The sequence below is a fragment of the Haliaeetus leucocephalus genome, unplaced genomic scaffold (genome assembly GCF_000737465.1).
Source record: "Haliaeetus leucocephalus isolate CR32 unplaced genomic scaffold, Haliaeetus_leucocephalus-4.0 Scaffold195, whole genome shotgun sequence".
In the NCBI taxonomy this organism is placed as follows: Eukaryota; Metazoa; Chordata; class Aves; order Accipitriformes; family Accipitridae; genus Haliaeetus; species Haliaeetus leucocephalus.
The window spans coordinates 6,341,807-6,363,325 of NW_010972631.1; the positions used below are offsets into that span (position 1 = coordinate 6,341,807).

At 37.1% G+C, this 21,519-nt stretch overlaps 1 protein-coding gene across 1 annotated transcript in view; it reads left to right on the forward strand.

Moving 5' to 3' along the window:
* The first annotated feature begins 1,037 nt into the window (after positions 1-1,037).
* IMPG1 (interphotoreceptor matrix proteoglycan 1) overlaps positions 1,038-21,519 on the forward strand; it is a 59,239-nt gene continuing 38,757 nt past the window's right edge. Inside the window, exons 1-5 of the mRNA XM_010565763.1 lie at positions 1,038-1,104; positions 13,346-13,579; positions 18,356-18,522; positions 18,736-18,764; positions 21,293-21,360. Coding sequence (XP_010564065.1) covers positions 1,038-1,104; positions 13,346-13,579; positions 18,356-18,522; positions 18,736-18,764; positions 21,293-21,360 — 565 coding nt within the window. The remainder of the gene's footprint in view (positions 1,105-13,345; positions 13,580-18,355; positions 18,523-18,735; positions 18,765-21,292; positions 21,361-21,519) is intronic.

The window sequence follows — 21,519 nt, forward strand, 5'->3', positions numbered from 1 at the left end:
CATTACAAATGCCCACCTGGTAACTTTTTTAGGTGTAATGCAACAGTAAAAACCATTCTGGAAAATAAAAAGTATGGAACATTTACACATGCCAAATATGTAACAGGAATAGTTATTTGGGAAACTGGAACAGAGCTGTTTGAAAAGTATATTCACTCACTGCCAATTTTTGGCCTGGTTATAGCTATATGCTTGAGACAGCATATCCCACTCTATGCAGCACCTTCCCTTCCCCACTTGCGGTTTGGCATCAGATTGTGCCAGCCCTGAACACTGCTGCAATTTACTGCTGAGTCATCATTTCACTGCTGTCACAGAACATCATCATCACTGCTTGGATAGGAATATTGCAACAGCAACCTTTTGGTATGAGAAGAGAGAGAGGCTTCCAAGACATATGCAGTGGAAAAGCTGAGTATAGTATGTTCTTTCAGACAAAGCTGTCTTCTTCTTCAAAGGAAGTTCCCTGAGTTTTATGATCACTCATTTGGAAATAGCACAATTAGCTCTCCCCGTGATTTCGCCTCCGCTCACATGCTGCACCTCCGGAATGCCCAAAGGATCAATGTTCAAAGGCAATGGGCACTAGAAGAGACTTCCGTTGTTTATCATGGTGCTCCTGAAGTCTTCTGGGGTTGACAGATGCTGCTCCAGAAGGTTAATAAGATGAAGAAAGCTCCTCCAGCTGGACCGTAAGAGGGATTATGTCTGAGCAGCAGATAAACAGATTATTCCAGAAACAGACACTGCTTTTTTTTAAAACTTCGTCACTCTTGTCTTACCACTCCAGTCCCCCAGGCTAGAAGTGTGTGCGTTGGAGGGGTTTGTCCAGCTCTTGCATTCTGGCACCTGTTGCATGCACTCTTTGCTTAGTTGCAATTCAATGCAGTCCAAGGCTGGGGACACCTGAAAAATAATAAGAGGGAAGACATTTGGGGATTTTAGTTCTTTAAGAAAACAAAATTCTTCTACTTGACCTAAGTATTGTTATTTCCTGCATGATTGATCTTGAAAACTGTGAATGATCAATAGACAGCATGCATTTGAAAACTGGATTAATATTTTTGATCATTTGCCTTGCTCTCCAAGTTCAGGGAAGCAGAGGTAAGTTCATATATTAAAGGTTTATATGAATTTACAATGCATATGTTGGAAAAAATAAACTGAAAGATCAGGGTATTTTCACATTACAGAATTCTTTGTCTGGAAATCGGTGTTTTGACAATTCAGCTAGAGACTGCACAGTTACTGACATTGCTAAAAAAGTTGGAAAAGGAAACATTGGCAAGATTTCTTATATGTGTTTCCCAGGCTTTACAATCTCTGTAAGAGATGCCATTTAGTTTTGATTTACCTGCATATGTTCTGTTATGGAAAAATATAATTTCAAAAACAATTATATGGAAGGGGTAAAATAGCTGAAAGAACATGTAAGTGCTGACATTGTTAAAGATGGTCTGTCATCCTTGAAATGAAGGGAAAGTAGTAAAGTATATCTTTGTATTTACTAGCCATTGTTAGAAACAACTTCAAACTTTTAGATATACAAATTCTAGAGGAATAAACCATATTGGCAAATATACAAAAAATGGCAGTACTAGTAAGGATTACTGTAGTAATAATAATTGTAACAGCTAACTATTGCTCCTTTTAAAAACATTAAAAAGTTCACAGCAATTTTAAAGCTTCTTCAGCAACAAAAAAGAAAAGATGGCAATGTGATTTTTCCCTGTTCAGTTCCATGTTCAATAGATTTAGAGCTTTGGGGAACATGTTTAATTTGGGGGGAGTTTTCTTATCAACTCTTCCGTCCATGCTTTGATATTCATATAACTGAATTAAAAGCCAATATTACAACTGCTTTATGTTTGCCCAAGTTAATGACCTCCTATCTTATGTCAGTCTTAGGCATTTAATTAAATGCAAAGAATGTAAAATGATAAAAGAGAAGTCTTCTCAATAGTATTTAAATATTTGTTAAAATGATGGTGTAAAATATAGTCTGCTGTCAATACTACTTTGAAAGTTTTATTTACACTTTTTTTTTTTGGTCTTACTTTTCTTTGCACAGATTTTCTTTAGAAAATAAAGAACACAGTTCTTGTATCTCACTGAAATGATGTAAATTTTCTCTAGTGGACAATTACAGTACTGAAAAAACCCTTGGGAAAAAGTAATGTATTACTTAACGTTAGATTTATATTGTGTTGCTCTTTGATTTTGCTTTTTAATTCCATGTAAATAGTGTCATATAATCATTAATGATATTTTGGAAATGTGGCAAAAAGTGAGAGAATGGGTGATAGTTCATGTCTGACAAGAAGAAAAGTTATATCAAATGCACTGCTTTTGCATTTAAGTTGCGTATTCTATGATAGAAGGAGATAGAATTAATTCCAGGTAATCTGTGCATGCTTGATGGCATCATTACAGTCCATGTTTATAATTATGAACTGAGAAAGCGATAATGTAAAAAGTGGGGTCACACAGTTTCACCTATTGCAAATTGTGATTGTATGGTACAATACATTTCCCATAAAAGACCGGCAAAATCCTGGCAGGCTATCTTGACAGAGAGGAATACAGAACTGTATATTATCTCCCTAAGAGATGTAGTAGAAGACTTGGTGCACGGAATGTTTATCAACACTCAGGAAACAATGACCAATGATAAACTTCACATAGCATCTTGCTTATGTAGCAGTGTTGGAATTTTCTCATTTTTGATGGCTTTCAGGGGAAAAAACATTTTTTCTATACATGCATATGAATGATAATTGGAAAAATTCCTTCCCACCAGTTTTATAAAGTACATGTGGTATGCATAAATGCATAATAATTTTTACTGCCATGTAGTCATGCCATATGTAATATTTTAAAACTACATTATCTCAAATATATGCACACAGATCTCAAAAGACTTAGTGTTTGTGCTAAGAAACTTCTTTACCAGAGCAGGGATGTTTCCAGAACTGTTATTTTATGACTTAGCACTAGGGTCAGATACTTACAGAAAATATTTTCAACAGTACACAGGCTTTGCCAATACACTGAATACTTAGGATCATTAGCGATCCTAACAGATGATTGGAGGCTTTTATGGCTATTCAAGTTTGCAGTACATGTAAACAATGACAGACTAGGAAATAAGAGACTAAGACATAAAATACTCCCATCTTAAAAGAAAAAAAATAGAGCTAATAATCTCTAAATATTTATAGGGTTAATCAGTTGATATTTTGTTTTCCTCATGAACAAAACTATCTTAAATTCAAATTCCTGATTTGCTCACATCTATATTTAACAAAAAATGCATTAACAAAACTGGGCCTTGCTCGGTAATGTCTTTTGGTCCTTCTTCTTCATCCCTATTTTAGGACCAAAAGAGTCCTTTTCCCAGACATTTGGAGGCTGTCCAGGAGCACCTCCAATTCTACAGTAAACAAACAGGAAACTGTAGGGAACAAAATAAAGACTTTAGAGGGAGAGTGTTTATCTTTGGCCATGACTAGTGCCAGAATCCAGGAAATGACCTCAGGACTTGAACTCACACAAACTGGCTCTAATAATGGGAAGGGAAAGTGAGGGGCATAAAACCTTTGCGATGGCAAAAAATCTACGCACAAAATATGGCAGTAGAATAATTTTTAACTGTTGAATTGTAAACCACTGAAACCCCAGAATAACTAGCAAAACACAAAGGAGCTTTGAACTCTCAAAACTATACATTGATGCTGGGTACATCCTAGCACTTGATACTGAAAATGTAAGGGAACCAGAGAGCCTTCAAGGCTGTTTAGTGCTATTTCTTATTCAGCAAGCAAATATCTGCTATTTACTCAGCCATTCTTTAGGACACAAAGGCTTTGTGTGTGCTCTATGAAACAATTTTAATTCATTCTGACTTAGTCCTTCCCGCTCGGCTGTTCCAATTCAGCAATGTGTTGCAGATCTTCATTACTATAATTGCCCTTGAAAAAAGGGTTAAGCAAACTTGTGCCAAAGGGAAAGGGAAGTCAAAGAGCATAAAGCTTCAAAGAAAGAAAGAAGAAAAAGAAAGACATCTGCTTTTTGCACTAAGATTATTTTTTGCTTTCATCCATAAAAAAAGAATTACCAAGTTAAAGTTAGTTTTCCTGGTTATGCTTATAAACAAATGAAAAGTAAACCCTTTTTTCCCCCCCTCCCAAACAAATGTAACACTGGATTATATGTGGGTTTTAATCTTATCTATTTCCTGGCTAAAAGCCAAACTTGAATAAAAATACTACAATATTGTTGCTGCATTAAAGATTAATTCCAGATATAATCATACCCATACCATAGTGATTAGTGAACTATATGTGAATGAACAGTTAGATGTGTGGGATTTTTTCTCTGAAAATACCTGTGGACAAGATGATTACTATTCATAATAAAAGGTTTTCTCCCTCTACAGGACATTAATTTACAGGCTACAATAAAGTAGCTACAATAAATCTTAACCTGCTAGAAATCCAGATTATTGTTTATGCTATTCTTCATTTCTCAGCTAATTGTGGTGTCCTAGTGGCTTCAGCAGTGCAGCAAGCGATATGGCCAACATTCATCAGATGTAGCAAACACACTAGCTTCTTCCCAGAAGGAAAACCACTGCATTTTGATGCTTTAAAATATTTTAAATATATGTTTTCTCCTCTGCTTTTGTACCTCTGTCCTATTCCCAGTCCTTTGGGGATTAAAATGAGTCTTCTGCTCATTCTCTATCACACAATTCTTCAATTTTTATCAGGAATTAGGTGCACTATTCTGCACATTCCATGTGCTTTGCACTTTGCAAGCCCAGCTGTGTTTCAGTTTCTTCCCCTTAGGAACATGTGATATTGAACAACACACTTCCTAAAAAGAAATATCTATCTATCTGTCTGCTTGTATGTACATATATACTGGCATTTAGTCACTATCAGCCACTATTTACAGACACCTGTTACCTGAAATACAGTTTTAGTGGGTATGTTCCAGGTATACCTTTCATACGTGAGTGAACACAGATCATAGAAGCCCCAGCAGTTTCAGGTAGGAAGCAGTAGTGCACTCATCTTTCATTTTGTGATTTTGTCATTACAGCACAAAATGAAGACAGATCTAATCCAGTTCCTTTCTCTTTCCTCCTCTCCCTCAGAAATAGATCAATTTCATCTAGCTCAGAAGTTGGCCATGCTTAGAGCAAGGAATTGGACTAGGTGACTTCCAGGTGTCCTCCCAACGTAACTTGGTCTATGCAGCTTGACACATAACTAAGTTAGGTAAGGTTAAGCCCAAGTCACTCTCTGTCAACATGAGATGGTGTCAATTAGCCAGAGACTGTAGATTGTATTGCAGGATGAGCACCCCTAAACTGTGCGTAAGATTGACCAGTTCCCATTACACACGTTCAAGCAGAGAGATGGCACTGTGGCTTCTGGCTCCTGGAAGCTTTCTCATATGCCAACCATCCTAATTGTCATCATATTTTAATATGGTTACATCAATAAGCCCATTCTGCACTGCAACCCTGACTCACACCATCAAAATTGTTGAAATGTTGATATACATAGCAAAATATCATAGGAAATTGAACTTATGCTGTCTCACTGACTTTCTCAGAGGATGGCTGTACGTCTTGAGTAAGATTGATTAGGAAATGAATAGCAGAGGTGCTCAAGTGAGTGTTTCATCACTGCAGATTGGACGCACCCCTCCAAGAAGTACTCAAACATTTGAAGCATTTTCTTGCATCCTTTGATGTAAACCATATCAGGTAACAGAAGAGCATTTCAGGTCAAATGCTTCTAAGATGGCCAAGGAAACACAAATATATATATGTTTCATATGTCAACGTTAAAACCAACCATTCTTTAATGGTGTTTCTAGTCTGGGTCCTGGACCTTAAGCAGACTGTTACAGGATTCAGATGTTGGCAATGAAACAATAGATGGCCTTTGATATTTTCTATGAATTCCAGCAGCAGCGGTTAGTAGAGTTGATGAATAACAAGGAGGATCCTCCTCCAGAACTTGCACTTATCTGTCTGAAAGAGATGGCATATATTTCTACCTTAAATGAGACACATGATGTGAAGGAAAACATGAGTTTCCTATGATGCTCTTTCAGGTAGGAAGGAAATGTATCAAAATCACACGTGTTGACTCATAAAGCTTTCAGCATGTTCAATATTTGTGGTAGGTACAGACTGCATTTATCGTGAACGTGGATTCATTTTTAGTCAGTGTATGACAACTATATTCACAAAAGCAGGAGGATCTTACCAGTGACTTATTATGTTTCCTGCTCTCATCTATAATAGGTATATAATTTAGCATAGTTATTTTGCCATGAATTGTATAGTCAGCATAATTCAAAGATGTTACCAAATTGCCTATTTAGAGAGAGAAAAAAAATTATATTTGTCTGTCATAGGGCCTAAACATAAATTTCATAAGAATTGTTTCAAATTACCTTCTTAGCTTTCTTTCTGAAGTTGGTTGATTTAACAGTTGTGTTTCTCCACTTGGCATAGAAAACCACACAGATTTGAGTGAATATCTGGGAGGAGGGGAACAGCTGAGGGATTATGATACCTATTTTAGTTTCTCAATGTTACCTACCTACAGAAATTAAATGCTTCACACTTAATGAAATTCCAAAGCACACTGGTTGCTGACAACAGTGATCTTTGGTAAATTCAGGTTAATTTAAAGGGTTCTGCAAAAGAACTGTTATCTAATGCTATCTCCTAGCTTTGAATGTAACACCATTAAAACAAGAAGTTTTGGGGGGTTTATTAAAATTTAGACATTTACTACTGTCATTGCTATAACATATATTTCCAAATAATTTATCACATTCTTCTCCAGATTTATTTCCATATAAGTTCTGAGGTATAAATTGTTTCATTACAACCAAACACTTAGTATGTTTAACATAAGGATAACAACAGGAATATATCACATATGGATTAATGGGAGCCTTGCCTTATTTGAGTACTATGTTAACAGTAACTAAATTCTTCATCTTCCATAAATGTTTAATGGAGCACCATCATCCATTCCTGCCAAGAAGCAGGTTTTATGAAAACCCACCACTTTCCTGAATTGTTAAGGAGGAAAATCCTTGGCACAGATCTAATTCATAACAAGAACATAGTCTTTAAAATGCTAAAAATCACAGAACTTACCTTTTAAGCAGGAGCCTGGAGCTGCTCTCCTGTGTCATAGAGAGCTTGAGCACAGCTTGTGCACATGTGCAGGTGACATTTTGTCATGCTGAATCCAAGCAAGAGATACAGGGATCAGATATACTTTGTCTTCAATACAAAGTCCCCATTGTACCTTTGTGGTACTTGTGCAGGAAGTTTGCTAGTGAACACCAGCAGCTGAACACAAGGTCTTCCAAGCTGGAGGACTGGATTTGGGCCACATAGCTCTTTGTCATGATTAGCTACCCAGGCATCATTCCATGTTACTATTTAGTGACATTTAAGAATGGCATTCACACAAGCCAACATACCAAACAGGAATTACCACATTCATAATTGCCAATATTCATTTTGAGGAATTAAAATTAATTACTTTTAATATAAATGCCTTAGCACTCTTCCTTTCTTTTAGGAACACAGGCATTCTCCTCTGGCCAGTGTTCACCTTCTTCTGAAGCTAGGCATCAATGTCAGCTCCTTCTCTTTCAGCAAAACACCCCCACGGTAGTGGATACTGCCCTCTTACCCAGCAGCTCACTAGCTAAGTGCACTAAACCTGAAGAAGTGAGATCCATACTGAGTTCTCTCCTGTGCCTCTGCTACCCCAGGTAGCTCCCAGACAAAACCCACTACCCACCAGGATACAGCAACTGTTGAGGTTGAGTCCCTTCAGCAATTCCTCTCAAAGTTCTTTCACTGTGTGCGTTAAAAAATATATTGGACCCAAAGACAAGTACAAGTAAGACATATAATCCTGTGTTTAAGGGCACAGAGCTCTCAGAGATGACCTGAGCAGATTAAATATTAGTATTAATTTTTCTAATATGGGATTCCATACTCTCACGTTTTTAAAGTTGTGAGCCTTCACGGTTGTGAAACCAAGCTTGAAAATCTAATGCAAACATAGTCAGAGCTACAGTGTCTGACAAAGCACTGGCAAAGCAGCCCCAAACACCAGCAAGAGTGCAAGGAAAGGGCCTCTACTTCCACATCTGCATGGGAAGATAGAGGTTGTTGCATGCTTCTCTGGGAGAAGATAGATGCTGCTCCTAGTACTCGTATGGAGGATCTAGGCTGCATTAGATGATAAAGCCATGCCATATTTTAATCTGTCCCTGCTCATCTAAGCCCCTTCAATCCAGTCAGACCCTTCCCATGCAACTGGGACTGAGACAATGTGACATAAAAGATTTTAAAAGGAATAGAAGGAGAGAATATGTCATGGCCACCCTGTCTGTCACTGGCAAGTGCCATTAGAATTTGGGGTCCTCACTACTCCCATGACAGGAGGAGCCTGCCTCTACTTGAAGTCTAGGATATTACCCCTCTTTGTACTTTCTATGCTCCATCTGGTGTTTACATTGATCAGCCCTTTCAGAGATCTCAAGATCAACTTTCCATGACTAGTCATCCTTGCTTTTGTTACTGGTTGAATTATCAACACAGGGGCTGTTGGCCCTGCTGTATATTTAATTGGATCACAACAACACATATATAGGATCTTTGTTGAATTAACCCTCTTTGATAAGCTTTCCTTATCCTATTTCAGCAGTTCCTATTAAATAAGCCTTGTCTTTTAACTAATAATTATTTTATTGTGCAGGCAATATGTATCATTTATCAGTCAAGCATTCTTCTCTATCCTAAGAACATCCACTTATTTTTCAGGCTAATCTGCTTTTTCATACACGTCAAACCTCATGATTACTTTAATGATGAATTATTCAGACTTCAACAGTTTTGTCCTGATGTCACCTTGAATTTTGCTCCTGAAACCTTTAGCTACCATATTTTAAATTCTTCTTTTTGTATACAATGACATCTTAATTTTCTAAGGTCAAATAAAACTAAAAGTTTTACATTTTAGTAAATTATTTTCAAATTAATGCTGTAGGTAAATGTTCCTACACAGAGATTGCCTACATTGCTGAAAAAAACCCAAACAACCCCCACCAAAACTGGAGTCCTCCCAAAACTGATACTATTAACAGCTAGAAATGAATAAAGCTGTGCAGAAAAGCATCCACTACAGTTATACAAAAAGGTATGACTACAAGCTGCTTCCTCCTGTGTTTATAAAACCAAAAAAAAACACCCAAAAATAATGTTGACCATTTATCTGAATGGTTTTAAACTCTTTTTTTCCTAGAATCCAGTTAAATAATGACGCACTTTTCCTTTTTCATCATGTAGATTATTAAAAACACATAGGAACTCTCACCTTTGAAATCTATTTCTCCTGCCTTGGTTTTTTAGTGAGCATATAAATTTGATAACGCAGGCCTCAAGAGACACAAGGCCTGCCCTAATTCTGAGGATTTCAGATTTATAGTTTGAGACATGAATACCATTTATCTGCCAGAAAACAAAACCTGAAGAACAGTACTATGCGCTTGAGAGGTCTGTATGGATGTCAAAGCATTTTGATTAGGTCCCATATGAAAAAGATTGCTATATCATATTTTGAAAATTGCTTTATCATATTTTGAAAATCTTTTGTTATATTTGTCTAAGTTCAGGACTAGAGGTCAGGGACTCCAAATTTTAATAATGGCTGACAGTGGCTCTGTAGATCATCTTGGTAAAACTACCTTAACTTTTTTCCTCAAGTATGCCACCTGGAAAATGGGGACAATGATGCAGGTTCTTTCATGTGAGAATAAAGGAGAGTTACAGCGTTGTTTAAGGCACCTTGGAGATTAAGCTAACGTACAATAAAATTTCACCAGACTTTGACAGTTATCTCTCCTTCTGCCCTAGAACTATCAAAGAAAACTAAAAATCTTAGACATACCTTTTAAAGGTAAAACTGACACAGTCACCTTTGTGAAACAATGGAGTTAAATAAAAAAAAGTCAAATTGGGCACGGTAAACACTAAATATATTAATTGCATAAGTTTGTTCCAGAAAGGAGAATGAGAACCAAAAAAAATTACAAAAATTATTTATTTTAAAAAAGTAAATCAGCCTAGTATTACTGGGATTTTTTACGTGATCAAATGATGCACCCCGTAAAATTTGCACCATTCCAGTTTACACAATTACTATGTTGCATGGTAAAATGAAAAGGGATCAGCTAATATATATGGGTTCCACTTCATAACAGCACAGGTCTTTTTAGATTAGTTTTTTCAACTGAGGACACTGAAAGCAAAGCATCTAAAAGGTTGTAGATGGAAGCATACTACAGCAAAGTATATGGCTGAACCACCTGGGAGCCTTAGGTAAAAATTTCTCAGTTCAGAATTTCCACAGACACAGAAGAAAGCACGGGTCTGAGGAACAGTGAACAAATAATGTTTGTACCAGAAGACAGGTTTTCTTCCATTCATCTATTAGGCAATAAGTATTGGACAATCATGTGGAGAGAGGGGCTGCTGCTTTTTCCAATTCAAATTTTGTTTAAGTTTAGTAAAAAAGTGATTTCAAGAACTGATGGTAATAAAAGTTACTCTAGTAAGGGAAATTTACTAACCACAAGATATAAATGAAATTAAACCTATTACAATAAGCATACTTAAGCAACAGATCCCTCCCACAAAAAAAAATTGGAAACTGAAGGGAAAGAATGAAAAGAGAAAAACATTTACACCTACCCTGAATAGACTAGCAGAACAGTGATAACTGAAAGCAGATAATGCATGGTCGCTTTCTCAGACTGAAAAGCCCAAATAGTGACCCTAACACAGAGAGACTGAAATCATTACAACAATCATTGGAGAAGAATCTCCTTTGTCAGTCTTATTAATAGTATAATTCTTAATTCAAGTTAATGACTTAGGGATAAATCCTGGGGAAGAAGCAAATCCTTCAAGAAAGGCCTCTGCTCCATACAAAAGCTATCAAAGAGCTTAGTGACAAAATCCTCTGCTCCAGTTGGTCAGACTGCCTGGGCAGCTGGTCTATCGCAGTTAATATACCTTGTGAAAGGTAACAGACTTACAACTGGCTACTCTCCATGTAGATTTTTGGTATTTTCTTCTAGAGGATTTCAGGGGTCTGCTTTGAGATTTCAATGGAATTGAATCTTTTGCTCTCACCCCATATATCATTAAAATAATTCAGTGTCTCAGCTGATCCACTGTTTGGCCACTTGTGGTTTCTGATGGACTCAAAGCCATGTTTTCACAAGGGAAATTCCTTTTATGCAGTTTATGGTTCATGACCTGACATTACTGTGGAAAAATTACTTCCATTTTATTTAATGACAAACACTATATGACTGCATCATCATTTTAAATTACCTTGCAACAATTAGACAGTTATAGGCCTACAGGTTGCTGCCTCTGGCATGCTTTACAAAGCAATATCACCTGTTGCCTTAATTGTATGACTTCCTGCCTTTCATACAATATTCATCATAGTGAAGCAGTCGACTTTTTTCCATTTTTTACTTCAAGTACTACTCTTTTTGTAACAGTATGCTTTTCAATTATTTTTCTTTCATCATTTATCTGCCCACTTTTCTTTAAACATTTAATTAACTCAGTTCCAAATTGTCAAGATAATGTGTTTTTACCTTCCTTATTTTCTCTTGATTTGCCTAAGAACATGATAATTAGTGTTTGTTATATGCAGCACGACATTTCTTCTTTCTCCAGCAAACTGATAATTTTTTACTCTTAATTTTTTTGATGGTATTACTCTCACTGAACTTGTTCCTTTTGAACCCTGCTATTTCCTTTTATTCTTCCTTTACAAGTTTTTAAACCATTCTTCAAAGCAATTTTTTTAGTTGATTCATCAGCATATACATATATGAGGTCTTTCTTACATTTTCTCCCTTGAAGTTTTCCAATTATCTACAAATTTTACACTTTTCTTTCAAAACAGCTCTTTCAAAACATCTTTTATTCTGTTTACTTTTTTCTTTATTTTTCATCTGTAATGACTGTATCAAATGTATGAAAATGCAACCAAAAAAAGGTATTTCCAAATTAACCTTAACATCTTTATTAATATGTATGCAAAATTTTGGAAGATAATCTAAAAGATACTAATTGCTCCTTTCACACGATCCTGCAAAATGCTGTATTTCAGCTCTTTTAAATGTGTTCCTTATATGCTATTTTTATCATTAACATTTTTACATTAAATTTAGCTGCTATGTCATGTAATACTGCATCACAAATACTTAGGAAGTGGAACCAAATGAGTCCTGAATTTTTGTGTGCCTTTAATATGGGGGTTCCTATGCCTGAGGCTATTTTATAACTTAATAGCTCCATAAGTAACAGTTAAGCCTAGATCTTCAATTCCCACTCACTGATTTAATTTTTTTCTACTGTAGCTGTTCCACTTTGCCAGGAATAAAGATCTATTGAGATACAATGCCACAGCATTCACAACACCTATCATCCAGTGGCAAAGAAACATAATTGCAGTCTGTTCTGATTAATGCTTCAGTTTATGTGAGGGAAGGGTAGAGGAGTGCACTGTGCAGTAAAAGGAGGAGACTGGAAACAGCTCTTTCTTTCCCCAAAGACAATCAAACTCCTGTTCAGCTTTTGAAAGAAAGTGTTTCAGGGTCCAGTTCTTGGGATGGGTTCAAGACTATGAACCTGATGTGAAGGGAGATGTGCCCTGAAGCCCGAAGGAAAGATAAGAATATCTCAAAAGGGTGCAGATTTAAGGTACAAATACTTCTCATTTTACTTCTAGCACAGACACCTTTTTACACTGTAAGCTGATACAGATATGCTTCACTTTCCCCAAGCTCCAGACCATTACTTAATCACTGTAGTGTAAATTTCCCTACAGGGGGATACGCTCACAAATGAGATCCTGTAGCACTAAGTTCAAGCACTTAAGTGTCCTTTGTGGATCTAACCCAAAGTCACTTTTGAAAACAAGATTTAGGGCTCCTGAAACTTTTACCCTATGTGTCCTGGGGTCATGTGTTGAGATACAAGGAAATTAGTTACCAGGTCTCTTGAGTCCCAGTTCCCCCATGTGATCACAAGATGTTTCTCTTCAGCACATTAATTCAGTCAGGGCATTGACACCAATATAACGTAACAAAAAGGACTCTCAGGTTCATACCCATTTTCCAGACATGATCTTGCATTGGATACCTATTGCCTATGCAATGTATGCTTATGTTCATGCTTACTTTTTATCTTTTCCAGAAATCCCTAATAAAATAAACCGCAGTGAAGCCAAACATCTTGCAGATGCTTCAGGGTCAGACAAAACAGAAAGAACAACAAAGAGGTCCAGAGTATCAACCATAAGGCGGATATTTGACATGGCAAAACACCGAACAAAGAGGTCATCCTTTTTCTCAACTGGTGTGAAAGTTTGCCCACAAGAATCAGTGAAGCAGATTTTAGCCAGTCACCAAGCTTACTATAGATTAAGAGGTAAGATGATGATTGTAGCATGTATTTCCTCTCTGAAAGTATTTCTTTTAATTGAGGAAACACAATAATTTTCCAGAATCTTGTTCTTTAGCTCTAGGCAGTGTATGTGCCATTTGCTTTATGCTTTATTTTTACATAGACAATTAAATGTTACATGTACATCAGCATGGCTCAAGACAGATAGTGACCAGAACAGAATAAAACAGTGCACTCAAAGGACTTATGAACTCAGTTGCACAGTGTTCTGGCATGGCAGAACGTGAAGACCAAATTATGTTTGCACTACTGTGTAAAGATGTACTGCCTTTCTCAAAGTGCAGCAGGTACCATCATTGCTACTCAGAATTAATCCCACCAGCTCAAGACAAGTAATGAAACTATTCATTGGTCATTGCACAAATATGTTGGTGTATTTGTAGTTATATAAAGTCTGTGGCAGTGTTGGTATGCTACAAACACTGAGATAATTGCCATCAGCTCATGCAAAGACCTTAGTCTTACTTTCAGAAAGTCTAGAAAGGGTTTTGTGCCCTTTCCCAATTAATTCACTCCCTCCCCAGTCCTTTCTTTACCTCCTTTGACCATAGAAAGCCTATAGAGTTACCACGCCAATTTTGGGTCCCTAGGGGGCACGGTGCAAATAGCCCCTGTTTTCAGATTTCCTTTCTTCCTCCCTCTACCTCTCCCAGTCTTTCATTCTGTGGCTGTTCCAATTTGTATTAGAAAAATGCATATTTTTGTGCTGCAGCTAGATGGTCCAAAGCTAATTCTAAAATCTAGTCGGTACTTCTGGGATGCAAGTATCTAAGGCAACATCTACTCCCTAAATCAACTTTGCTTATCTATTTGTCCTCTATATTGGTCTCCAACCATTCACATACATTTATGTAATTTGGCCATTCCTCAGCTCTCTTCTGGGGAACCAGCTAGTTCCCTCTGAAATGAAACCTGGATGTAAAGCTGCAAAAATTTTACTCTGGCAGCTGCTTGCTATAGGCAGCACGGGCAAACTACACCAATGTCTGCAGCCATTCCTATAGATACAAGCATATTTGGTATCTGTTGTGGGACTGAATTTCAACCCAATGGGCATTAGACAGAATTGTGAAACGTGTTAAAAAGGCTGATTCAAAAAGCCTTTCTTCAATAGTAATTAATCCTGAAAGTCCCTAAAACTCACTGGCACATCCCTCAGTGGGCTGAAAACAAGCTATCCTGGGACAGTGTGGTATCTTTGACTTGAACGCAAAGAACTGCAACTATGATATTTTCGTTTAAAAACTGATGATGACAATACTACCACCTTTGTGGAGAGCAGAACATCAGCTGGGATATTGGGCTCTGTAAACCGTGTAGTGCAAGCAGGTTTAAACTTGCATCTACTCTTTCCCAGCAGAGTGTCCTACACTCACAAAATTCTCTGAGTAGGTATCATTCAGATCTTCAGCTGAAGCTGGAGTACTTCCCCAAAAGTAAGCAAGAAAACAGATGACTGCAGCTGAATAACTTGTACACTCATTCAGAAAAAGGTGTTTCTGGTCCCTTGAATAATTGCACATTTTCCATTACAATGTCCTTCGTTAAAACCTCAGAAAATCTTTCCTTCAAGGAAAGATCAGAACCCAAGAATTCTGCCCTCCCAGCTGAGCATGCTAATTTACCTGATGAAAGGGAAAAATGAAGAAAAAAAGTAGCAGTGAAAATGTGGTGGTGCAAGCATTATCCTTGAAGCTGTAACCACAGTACAAGCCTTCATGAAAAGATAATCTGGTAGCCACGCTGGAGTCTTACAGCCTGTGCCTATGTGTGGGACAATCTTACCTTCACTTTGTTTTGTAGACATACCTTTAGGTCCGTTCTTTTCTGTATCTAAATATACGAGACCACTTCCACCCCTCCAAGTCCCATGACATGTTTAGAACTGTAACAGCACTGTGGATTATATCTGTCCTCTAGAGAATTTTACTGCTTCCTAAGAAAAATTACACAATTTTTTTTTTACATATTACATATATTTTATGCTTTCAAGAATGAGCCTACAACTCAAACCAGCTCAGATATAGGAGCTTAGACAGTTGCTATAGGATAACCTGAGTCTACTGTGACCCTATATCAACTCTGAAATAACACAGCATATCTTAAGTCCCCATGAAGGCAGTCCCTCATGCATGGAATCAGCTACGACGCCTCCTCAGCTGGCCATCTGTCATGTTTATTTGAACCCTGGTAACTGGATTACTTTTCATCAGATAGTATATCTTTATTCAGCAGTTACTGCTCAGAAAAACAGATACCAGAGAGTTGTAAGTGAGAAAAAAAGATGATAGAAAGTAGCCTTAACTGCTAGCTCATAATGAATAAATCTTTTCAAAAGACAGCCTGTTCCTTTTTAATAATCTGACTACATCTGCTCCACATGCAGCTGCTCTACTGGGAGGGCAGGTCGTTCCTGAGGTATTATTGAGGTGCCCTAACACAGCTAGGTGAGTACATCCCTACAGCAAGTTTAGAGAACACCTAGAGAAACTGCACTAATTTCAGAGACACTGATATTTTAGGTAATGCAGATAATTATCTCACTCTAAGTCAAAGCAGGTATCAAGTACTGACAATAAATGGCCCATCTCACAGTAATGAACTTTGCAAAGTAAAGTGCTAAAGGCAACAGCTTTTAAATTGCTAGCAAGTTTTGTTAAAATGGTTTTTCTAATATGTTTGAAAATCCCCTTCTCTAAAAGCATTTAACTTTAAACAACATTTTGAAGAAGCGTGTTCCTTCACCTTGAGTGAATGTACATTATATTTTCACAAAGCCAAAAATACAGATGACTTTTTTGACTAAACAATACCAGAGGAATCAACAAGTAGTGACAGAGGCAATCATCCACAAATGGGAAGGTATAGCGACAGCTGAGAAAAACTGCACTCATTCTGTTCAAAACACATTAGTTCTAGCAGCCATCGAGCCATGTTGGTGATCTTAACACAACTGAGTTCACAGACCCTGCAGAGGACAACCTGCGTACGTGGATATTTCTGCAGTTAAACAGGAAAGTCCATACAGAACAGCACTTCCCGGCTGGCTCTGTGCTAGCTTGAGGATCTCTTTGGACCACTCAGGGATTTTAAACATGACTTGGGTGCAGCCAGGATTCATTCTATGTTTAGTTTGAGGCTGTGCGAAATGACTTAAGTGAAACCCAAATATTTTGGGTGTGGGGAAGGGCTGGTATCTGAAATCCAAAGACATATTAATATAGTTAGTCAGATAGGCAGTAGCTGTCTGGAGTAGGGAATAGTTTATCCTCCAGAATCTTTCAGAAATGGTTTCAACTTACAAAAAAAAGAGGAGACTTCAGTAAGATGTTGGTAAAAGTGCACTCAGAAGTATAGCCCCACCTGGCCATCTGTCACTCTCAAAAACTCACTTTTGCAGACATATCTAAGACCTGTGTTATCAGAATCATCAAGGGAAACTAAACCCTATAAAGTATTTCTGAGCAGTCATTTTATAACCTAGCTGCTGCTGCTTTCTCCCCTCCCTCATATACTCATGCATGTCATGATCCTCACTCACAGTGCTAAAGAGCAAAGTCTTTGCAGCAGGAACTTAACTTTTACAAGTTTTCCCTAGAAAATAAATCAAAAAACTGGATGCCAAGCCCAAATATGCATTCTAATGTATTTTGTAACATACTACAGGTGAACTTCACGGCTTTCTTGCATAAGGAGTGAGCCAACAGAATATGTAAAAATATTAGTCTCCATTATTATATTATGTTTTTTACATAATCTCATGTAATTAAGTCAGTTTGCATCCGGTAAATGAAACTCCCTTAGAGCCATTCCTGAATACCACCACCTCAAAATCTCCCCCACTGTCTTACTCTGTTTATGTTAATTTTCATTTCCCCAAATGATGCAGGACAATACTGTTCTCTCTGCAGCCACAGCACCTGTTGATCTTGTCTGATGTAGCATTTAAGTGGGTGATTCATCACCATGGAGGAGATATTTAACATTGAACAGATGACTGTGTACAGCTGTGTAGAAAGGAAGGAAATCTTGTCCTTTCCAAAGGAATTTTACCTATACTAAGTCATTCAATTTTCCAGAGGTGCTTAAAGAAACATAAAAGCATTTACCTGCTGCAGAATGTCCTTAGGATTTTGAAAAGACTAATTACATTGAAAATTTGGAATATAATCAAATCATTTTAGCCTACTGCATTTAAAAAATACTTTTTTCCATTTAAATATTTTGTTATATGTGTGGGGAGTATCAAAATCTTAAATATGTTCTGTTTAGCTTGTTCTATGTGTAGTTAACCATACTAACGTACAAAACCTTGTATATAGTTACAATTACAATTATTCAAGTATGATGACTGCTAGATTATTTTTTTTCTCTACCTCCCTGTTTGGTCTCACTAGAACATCCAGTATGTATCTTTGTATGTATGTACCTTTGAGGTGAAGGAAGTGTGCTTTGTGTTTGTTCCTTATTAATGATGATGATGTCGGGCCAAATTAATCTCCCTTTTAAAAAGAGGGGAATTAGCAATCCTTAACTCAAAGATGGTTAATCCTTCAGCATACAGGCAAATAACCGTCAACTCAAAAATACCTAGAAGACCTAAATATCTAAAAATACCTAGAAGATGGACTTGTTTACTAAGTACAGTAAAATGTGTAAATCCCAAATCACTTTAAAAAGGCTTTCAAGTTTACTTATTGGTACGAAGCATCTATCCCCAGTCCCTTTCTTCTTACTCAGTCTGCCAGGAAGCTGTGTGGGAAGCCTTTCGTATTTTTCTGGATCGGATTCCTGACACTTCTGAATATCAGAGCTGGGTTACTGCCTGCCAGAGGGAAACTTTCTGCATATTTGACATTGGCAAAAACTTCAGCAATTCCCAAGAGCACCTGGAAATAATCCAACGGGTAAGGATTACTGACATTTGTTTAGAAACTGGGGGAGACTTCCAAGTCCTTCCCCATCTGCTTATATAAGGGCAAAGTATTGCTCAGGAAGAGGAGGGGGCATGTGTTAGAAGGAAAACATAAAAGTACAGTAAATGAAAGAGCTAACAGGCTTCTGCTCAATGGTTGGATACACCCACTAGTAAAATGCTGTTTTTCTTAATCTTTCCGCAGCGAGTAAAACATAGAACCTTCCAGGAAAGGTAAGTAGCACAAGTAGAACCTTGCCACTTGCTGTTAGTGCCTTTTTTGAAAAAGATATGTGTAGATGTGTGTGGCTGTGAACAGATACACAGGTAGCACTGTGGTGTATTTGGTGTGTGCTGTGAGAGATGCGTATACTGTATGTATCATAGTACACAGTAATTGAATCACAAATAATGAAGATGGCCAAATGTCTGAGTTGCCTGTTCACTTTGACACATCACAGAATGTCTTCTTAGACCAAAGTGAGCATGAAACCCTGACAGAGACACGGCCTTGTGTTAGACTAGTGTTGATCGGGAGTGTGACAAAAGATTACCCACAATAGCTACAATTCTGAAAAAGATAGTCAGAGACCTTAACAAAAATTTATCTGGGAGGATACATTATGCAATAATAAGAAACCTCTATGCCCTTACTTTAGCTTTCCCCTGTATTTTTAGATGTCATGATACTGTTAGCTAACGTGATACTTTATTCCATAAACTCTTGGAATAAAGTATGCTCCTGGCAATGCTCAGAAGTCTGAGAATGGCAGGATTAAAGTTACAATACTGAACTCTGTCTCTCTGCATATAAATACTATAGTACAGCCAGACAAATCATTGTCCACAGTTTCTCTGATTAATGTATTATTTTTTCCTTCAAATTTTCTTAGATTTTCAGGTGTAGCAAATAATCTTTTCCATTCATAAGTTATACTGTCTCATGATCACAGAGATCTTATGTATCTTTATTCATTATGACATGGGAACTTGAGTGTTCTTCTTTCTCAGAAATGTATTTTTAATAATGTAGGGCCTAATTAAACTCTCCTGGAAGTCCAAAGGGAGGTCTTTTCACTCAGTCTAGTGCAAACAGCAGCAGCAAGGCAATAAGTGAAGGGGCTGATCTCAGGGTTCTTATGCTCTATGTGAACAGTATGGTTTTTCCTAGACACAATTCAGAATGTGAAGTAAATGCTATGAAATTACTCATATTGTACCTGGAAATAGAGGCAGCCATGGTTATACATTGTTGGAATTCATCTTCACTACTGTGTGGTTTGGGAAACATTTTGTATCTTCTGTAGATGCCATGTAGAGAGATCAGCCTCCAGTTAAAGACACAACACAATTGTGAAAACATTACAAATAGTACTTTAGTTCTCACCACATGAGATAACCAGAGGATGTGGTAAATCAGGAGTTGTTCATGTTCTTTACTTAGGTTATTAAACATCTAAGTTGGTCCTGTATAGAAATGCAGCCCAGCCATCTTTTCTGTCTATTCTACAAGCTTCATGTTGTCTCCGTTACCACCACACTATGCATTTGCAGTGCCCTTAGTTCTTTCACTCATATCGGTTTTCACAAACACTCCACCTGTGTGCACTGCCCTAACAATAGCTATTTCTATAGAAACTTTGAGGAATTCTATCCTCATTTATTTCCATGATAGGTCTTTTTATTTTATGTTGTGTTTTTTTCCACGCTCTACTTAGAGCCCAAAACAACTGAAATTCTTCACCCCTCAATTTCAGGAAAGAAAAATCTCAAAATGTCACTTAGAAGATTCTTATCTATGAATCTAAATGTTTCCAAAAGCTATGAATGAATAAAAATTTGGGTTTAGAGCAGAAATTATTCTATAGCCATAACTGCAGGAACCTTGAACACATCTTTTATAAAGTGTACTTATATATACATACCAGTTCTGCTTTTCAGGCAAGTTAACAGTTGCAGTTACAAAATTTATTCATCAGCACATGACTGTAAAACTTACAACAGAAAATAATATCAACAATGCAAAAACAAATCCTGTGATGCAAGGCAGACAGTCTGTGCATCACCCCCACCATATTCTTACTGGAGTTTTCAGCTGTCTGCCATGGGGACCATGGTAGCCATTAACCCATGAATATTACATCCAGATCCAAACATAAACATTCCTACAATTCATAATAATCTTGATCCAGGAATCTGATTTGAAACTATCATTAGTTGGAAGCATCCTTATGATATTAAAATGCAGGCTGACAACTGAAAAATAAGACCACCCATTCTCTTCTCACATTAAACCATATGAAACACCCTTGGAACTATGAAATGTCCATTGGCTGTAAAATTAGAAGGAACCCAAAGCCCAAAGCCCTCACTCACAAAGCAGACCCTGTGCACTGATTTAATCTCTGTGACTCCATCCCTCTGATTGCTTGGAGAATATCAGTCATGAAACCTCATGAGCAGACTCCTGGCAGGGTTGGTAGTCCTTGGTGGAGGAATATGTCAAATCAGTATTTTTGTTCATTGCAAGAGCAAATACCGTATTGAAGGAGAGGAAAGGAAATACATAAACTGTTGAATATAAAATATGATCTACTGTTCCATTGCCTGTTTAACCAGCTTGTCAAATATTCCATTAGTAATAACTTCTCTCATTTAAAGCACACTTAGTACTGGGGTAATTTCTACTTTTTTTTTACCCTTTTGCCATTGCCGGTACAGCATGCTGATCATTAAATCATTCATTTCTATTTGATTGATAGGAAAGATGAAATATCCACAGAGAAAACAGGTGGCAAAAAGCAGGAAGACATTCCTTCCATTTCTACAGGTAAAATCAAATCTGCTTGCTGTGCATCTGCCCATTAAATAGAATTGCTAAAACCAGTGATTCATAGATCTTAGAAAGCTGTAGTTTAATGAATGCAGTAGAAGCATTACAAGTTCAGTGAAGTACAATGAAAACGCATTAGCAAAATAATCTATAAGA